General features: G+C 43.9%; 2 protein-coding genes across 5 annotated transcripts in view; one reads left to right on the top strand and one right to left on the bottom strand.

Moving 5' to 3' along the window:
* The window catches only part of KIAA1211 (KIAA1211 ortholog), a 74044-nt gene that overhangs the window by 26908 nt on the left and 40323 nt on the right, over positions 1 to 6813 (bottom strand). For 3 of the 4 annotated variants that reach the window (XM_019552831.1, XM_019552828.1, XM_019552829.1), the window contains exon 3: positions 1806 to 1874. In XM_019552831.1, coding sequence (XP_019408376.1) covers positions 1806 to 1874 — 69 coding nt within the window. Of the gene's footprint in view, positions 1 to 1466; positions 1556 to 1805; positions 1875 to 6813 lie in introns of those variants that run through there. The other variant, XM_019552830.1, reaches the window with a different exon arrangement.
* AASDH (aminoadipate-semialdehyde dehydrogenase) overlaps positions 1 to 6813 on the top strand; it is a 72423-nt gene that overhangs the window by 63559 nt on the left and 2051 nt on the right. The window lies entirely within an intron of this gene.

Here is a 6813-nt window from a genome sequence, read left to right as displayed (position 1 = left end):
CAGGATGCGTTTCAATACTGACAAGTGCAGGGTGCTGCACTTGGGCAGTAGTAACCAACAGCACACTTGTAAAATGGAAAACTCCCTTCTTGAGAGCACGGAGGCAGAAAGGGATCTTGGAGTCATTATTGACTCCAAGATGAACATGGGCTGACAATGGAAGGTCATGGTTGGCAGGCCACAGCTGGAGTACTGTGCCCAGTTCTGTGCGCCCCACTTCAGGAGGGATGTGGACAACATTGAGAGGGTCCAGAAGAGGGCCACCTGCATGATCCGGGGACAACAGGGCAGACCCTACAAAGAGAGACAGCAGGACCTGAACCTGTTCAGCCTCCACAAGAGAAGGCTGAGGGGGGACCTGGTGACCATCTATACATTCACTGGGGGGACCAGAAGGATTTGGGGGAGACCTTGTTTCCTGTAGCGCCCCCTGGCATAACAAGGAATAACGGCCACAAGTTGTTGGAGAGTAGGTTTAGATTAGACATCCGTAAGAACTACTTCACAGGGCGGCTAGGATCTGGAACCAACTTCCATGGGAAGTGGTGCTGGCTCCTATGCTGGGGGTCTTTAAGAGGAGGCTTGGAGCCTACCTGGCCGGAGTCACTGAGCCCAGTTTTTCTCCTGCCCAGGCAGGAGGGTCACATTTGAAGATCTACAAGGTCCCTTCTGACCCTACTTCTACGATTCTATGATGCCCCAGTTTGAAATGATCCAATACCCACTTACAGCTGAGTCAGTTTGGCCTCAGAGCAGAGCAAGGCTTGAATTCATGCCACTAGAGTAGCAGGAAGGCCTCTTAACAACTCCAACACTGTGCCCTGCTCATTGCTCCTCTGAAAGCTCTCAGGTAAAATCAGAGTGCCAATTTTGGTCAATGCTCTTTCTTTTGGTTTGTACATACTTGCGCCAAGATACTGTAGACACTTACACATATGCATAACTCTGCTTATGTAACACTTAACATAATGGCTCTGTTTTCAGGCGTAAGGTTATACACATGAGTGCAGGTTTGGAACCTTGAGTTTACTAACTGCTTTGAGATATACCAAAAACATCTCCAAACACAAAATTAAAAGGTCACAATATTTGGTTGAAAGATTGCTAGATAGATCTTTCCTATAGGCCCTGCAGCAGTAAATGCTGTTATACCAGAAAAAATAAGTGGCAACACATTAAACTAGCTTTTAAGAGGTGACAAAAATGTCCCCACATGGTTCATTTAGGGCTATTAGATTTGTATTTGGCACCAATTCAGAAAGGAACAAGGAGATTAAAAAAAATAACGTTGGGGGGAGGAGCTGTATGTTTTCCAGAGAGAAAATACAGTATCTTTTTCCCAAGATGGCTCTGAAATCCATGGAGGTTAAATGTAGGTTAATGAGGAAACCAATTATTTAAAGATGTGAAATATTGTTCACAGACTTATTAAATTACATGTAAGCATAATAAAGTAGTAAAATTACTTCTGAAAATGATGGCTCTTTAGTAAATCAAATGCAGGAATGCTTCGAGACCAGCTGAGAAGGAACTCTGTTCAGTTTTCGGTAGTCATCTATTGCCATAGAAACAGACTAGTCAATGTTAGGAACTATTTATTTATTAGTCTCTCTCAAATACGGTGCAGCAGAATTGTCTTAAATCCTGACAGTTTTGGATGAATTTGGAACAATAAAATTGTTGTTACAATTAAAAAAAGTGTATGGGCAGTTTTCTAGAAAAGAAAATTAAAGGAGAAAAATGAAAATCAAAGTAGCAGAGAATTCATAATTAACACATTCAGGTAACTATAGCTGTCCTGTTACCTTCTCCTCCATGTCCTGTCCTGTTCCAGGCAAACTCACTCGGCTCAATGAATCTGGAGTGTCAATTGACTGGAAAAGAAGAAGATTACCACAGGCAGATATTAGAATGCAAGTAATCTAATAAATACAACTAAGAAAATTAGTGAGAGCATAAAATGATAAGTAGAAAATCCCCATTGAGTTTAAAAGCAAAGTCAAAGAATAACCTGCCATTATTTGAAGACTTTTGAATTTTTTTAGCATAGAACAATGAATTAGCCTGACTAAAGTCTGAATCAGTATAAAATAAAGAGCTCTGCTGTCTCCTAGGCAGGAATTACAGATGGAAAATCTGTACATTTCCTGTGCATTCTCCTCCTTTGCAGACAAGTGGGAGTCATAAACGGGTTCCTTAGGCTATCAGTTTCTATCAGTAAAGTTTCATTAGAGTTGCTAGCCATTTACCTGCAGAAACCATCTCATTAGAGTGAAAAAGAAACAGCATTAATTACTGAAGATGCCAGAACCATATTATTAATATTTTGTGTCCCAGTAGCATTTAGAAGCTCTGACCTGTTCTGGTCCCCCTGTGCTACATGCTGTACAATCCCTGCCCCTAAGAGTTTACCATGGGAAAGACAGATAAAGGCTAAGGAGGAAATAGAGAGACTAAGCTATTTGTCCAGTGACACCCAGGAGGTCACTGGTTTTGGTATGGATAGAATCTAGGGCTCCTGAATCCCAGTCTAGTATCTTATCCACTGGAATCAATTTGCTCTGCTCCGGGAAAATTCATAAAATCCAACCTTCACATCCTTCCATTCCCCTTCCTTGTGCTCTCCAATTCCATGAGCTGGGGTGGCCCTTGGTAGTATCAAGGTTGCGGGGGGAGGGAAAGGGCTCAGAAACATATCCTGGAGACAATATTCCTTGATTGTGTGCTTTCAGTTGTGATCCAGGGGTCCATGAGGACTTCTGCAGGAGAAAGCACTAAGGTCCTAAATAATATTATTTGTATACATCAACTTAAGTGTTTCTTTTTATAACTGTACATACTAAATATGTTTGCATTACTAGGAGAGATTTCATCACTAATTATGGTCCATTAACACCTTTGATGTCAGTAGGAGAGAGAAGGGACAAGTGGCAGCAGCAATGGATAGATCCTAACTGGGGTGGCCATCATAAAGGACATTCCGGTTTTCTGCTACTTTGTCCTGTCCTCTATTGATACGAAACCTGACGCCTTTATGTCGTCTCTTTTTCTCCTGAAGAGAAAAAGAGACGCCATAACAGCATTTGGTTTCATATCAATAGAGGACAGAGGACAAGGCTGGCCAGCTTTGAACCTGAGAAGATTCATTCCAGCCTGCTGCTGCAAAAAAGATTGCTGATCACTGTCCTTGTATATTTGGAAAGCACTGGGCAGAACTAGACAGACACACATCTATTTTAAAACATTATGATGCTGTTAATACTGTGCCTCTGATCACCACACAGTTTTCAGTGAATGCTAGCACTTCCACACAGCTAGTGGACTGAACTCTTCATTGCATTCTTCCACACAGAAGTACTAGTATTCTCTCCCTGCGGTCTGAGCTATCTGGTGACATCCCAATCCCTTGCACAATGCCCCAACAGAACAGCTGTGTGTAGGGGAACTATGTGGGAAGAACATAGCAGCTTTTTCTATCAACCCACAGGTGGAGCATAGACCTCAAGTGTCCACAAACCCACTCTCCTCCTGTGGAGACAAGAAGTGAACCCTTAACTGATCTCTCTGCTGCACAGCTTCTTTGTGCTGCAAAACTATATTGTTTCCACAGTATTCGAGACTGTTCTAATCCTAGAAGAGGCAGGATTTATCCACTGATTCACTGGTTTCCTACAAGATTTGTCCATCTAGCTCACAAGCAGCCTCACTGTCTCTGCAGTAGAAGGCTTGCATATAGCTTTGAGATGTGACAGTGTTTTGAAACCACAGCCCTGGCTGAAGGAGTGGAGAGGAACCATGCTGCAGCTTGAGAATAGAGACGGAATATGGGCTGATACAGACAGAAATCTTCTTGGAGTGTTTTGAGATGTGCATGCAACAGCTGCGGCAAATACTCATTCCCCACCCCGGCTGGGCAAGAGCAGGTAGAAGATGAGGATCTGCTTACCTGTCTTTCAGGTAGCTAGTGCTACTACTAATAAAAGCAGCAATTAATTCTGTGCTCCCCGCCGTGCCAGTATCCTGCTTAGCCTCTGCACACAACTGCTGTGTGCAAGGTCCCAGCTGGATAGTGTTGTCTGCTTTCCCCAAATGAATCCTAGCCTCCATCCAACTCAAATCTTTGCTTTTCTACCCATTTTGAACTCCATGGTCCTCTTCAGCCTAGTTACAGAACATACAGAAACTCCCTTTCCCAAGAGCCTCCCTCTTTTTTATCTATGGCAGTGATTGTCAATCAGTGTGCTGCAGCACCCTAGGGTGTCACAAGCTCCTTTTATGGATGGTAAGGAGTGCTACACAATATTAACACTTTAGGTGTGTCCACACACCTACGCATGATTCACAAGGTTACTCAAGAGATTTCAACTAGGAAGCCAGAGTGTCAAAAATATTCTGACCTGTTGTGGGCTTTCTGAGTTCTTTTCAACAAAATAATTTATCTGTTATTTTTCTGTAGTCAAGAAATGAGTGAAAGCTATGCTGGCATTTTGACAGGTACCTTAGATCTAATGAAGGTCACTTGAAGTCTAATAAGGTTGAGAACCGCTGATCTGTGGTTTTGCATTGCATCCACTTGACAACTTAGGGTGCTTGATTTCAAAAACGTTATGGTTACCTAGTGAATTGGTTTTGGTATTCTTTGCTCTGACTCCAATCTCACAGCATAGATTCCTTGTAGCACAGCCACTTACCCCATAACTGGCCTATTGGCAAATTGTTTTAGGCCCATTTTGCAAGACACCTCCTCTTTGCCATGTGGTGCTGTGTACATGGCCCCACGCTGGGGAATTGATATTTCAAAATGTCTTCTATATCTCTCCAAAGTCTTTTCCTGCTCTCTAGCAATATCAAGTTTGTCATCTGCTTTCTGGGAAGTCAAAATTGGGCCTTTCCTACTTTTCTGTCATGACTTCCCTCCCATAAGAGCAGTTGCCCAGTGCATATCCATCTCATCCATCTGGGAAGCAGGATTCAAAGGTTCCTACTAAATCTAGGGCAGGGGTGGGCAAAGTCCAGCCCATGAGCTGGATCCAGCCAGCAGTGAACTCCATTTCCCAGCAGCCCCTGCCCACACAGCTGGGGCCAGTCTCCATGGAGACCCCAGCTGCTGAGCTGTGATAGTGCAAAGCTGTGGTTGCCATGGAGCATGTGGCAGAGCAGGGCAGGGGGCTGCTCTGGAGCCACTGGGATCTTGCCGTGGGGACAGCTTGGTCGGGGCCAGGGCAAAGCCATGATCTGCCACCTGCATGCTCCAGGCAGGGGTATGCAGGCAGCAGATCGCGGCTCTGCCTTGGCTCAGGACCACGCTGTCACCACTGCAAGGAGCCGGGGCAGAGCTGCGATCTAGAGCATGCAGGTAGCAGATTGCAGCTCTGCCCTGGCCCCAGACCAAGCTGTCCCCGCCACAAGACCCCAACAGCTCCCGAGCACCCCCTGCTCTGCACCTAGGTCCAGTCTCCATGGCAACTATCACAGCACAGTGACTGGGGTCTGCATGGAGATTGGCCCCAGCCATGTGGGGAGCAGTTGCTGGGAAATGGACTCTGGCTGCCAGCCGGATCCGCCATTTTGCCAACCCTGATCTAGGGTGTCCTCATATAACAGTACCAACTGCTGTATCTCACTGAGTTCAGGTATGCCTCACTGGACACTGCTGCTATACTTTAGTGTGCTCTACTCTTTTAGTAATGCTATGATTCAGTACATAGCTCCATTTAAAATGCATACTTTAGCATCACTGCCTGAGAGCACTGGGTCCTGCTGAGATTCAATCTCCATGGGGTTACTGAGCAATACATTCTCTTCTAAATGAGAATCTGTCTCCCCCATTGCCCACACAGAAACTGTAATTTGTGGAGGTTGCCCAAATTTAAGGTTCTTGGCCAACTCATACTGAAAAATAAGAAAAACATGTGTTTATGTCGTGTGTGAAATACATCAGCTCTCCAGCATATGTCTCTCTACATATAAACTGCATAATCTGGAAGAAAATGGTTTGAAATACCCAAACTGGTTTCCAGGTCTGAAAAGCAAACCAGCTTCAGATTTGCTGAAAAGTAAACCAGCTCCAGTGACCACAACAAAATGGCACAAAAAGAAACAAGAATAAAAAAGAAAGCAAAGAAAAAGGACACTTAGCAGGAGTACCCATTGTCTCCAAATTCAGGATTTTACAAACGACTTCTGCTTTGGCTGTTCAACTGCAGACACATTCAATGTGGACAACTTTCAATTTTATTGGGATTCCTGCAATACTGGATGGGTTTTTTTAAAGACCCATCTGCTGGAGTTTTGTGAACATAGCAAATCCAAACTTAATTTAAAAATACATATATATTTCTAGTCCTTACAGTTGCAGAGAAAAACCTTGAATTCATGACCCAAGTGCACTCAGAAAGCTGGAAACTCAGTGCAATAATTCAAGTAAATCAATCATTTGTTTAAAAAATGCCATTAAGTGGGAGGCCTGCTGTGAGTTCTAAATGAATCCTAACACCTTGCCTTCTAGAGACTGAAGAATGCTGAGTATCTGCACTGATCATTCAGGCCCTGTTTAGCCAGCTAAGATTTGGCTGTCAAAACTATTGGTACTCAAAGTCCTTTGGGACTTTGAAACTATTGACTAGAGACATTCCCTCTGCTAATGCTTGTATACATTGCCCTGATGACTGGTGCATCAGGAGAACACACAAATCCTACAGTGGGCTCTGCAGAGGAAATCATTATAAATACATGTATCTCTCCAAAGATGTGCATGAGTCAGTCAGAGAAGAACTCTGTAGATTTTCCATCTTTCATTTCTCCACTGCTTCT

This window comes from Crocodylus porosus, unplaced genomic scaffold, assembly GCF_001723895.1.
Source record: "Crocodylus porosus isolate Cpor-Errol unplaced genomic scaffold, CroPor_comp1, whole genome shotgun sequence".
NCBI lineage: Eukaryota > Metazoa > Chordata > Crocodylia > Crocodylidae > Crocodylus > Crocodylus porosus.
Note: the sequence above shows the minus strand (reverse complement) of the source record. Positions and strands in the feature narration are given on the sequence as shown.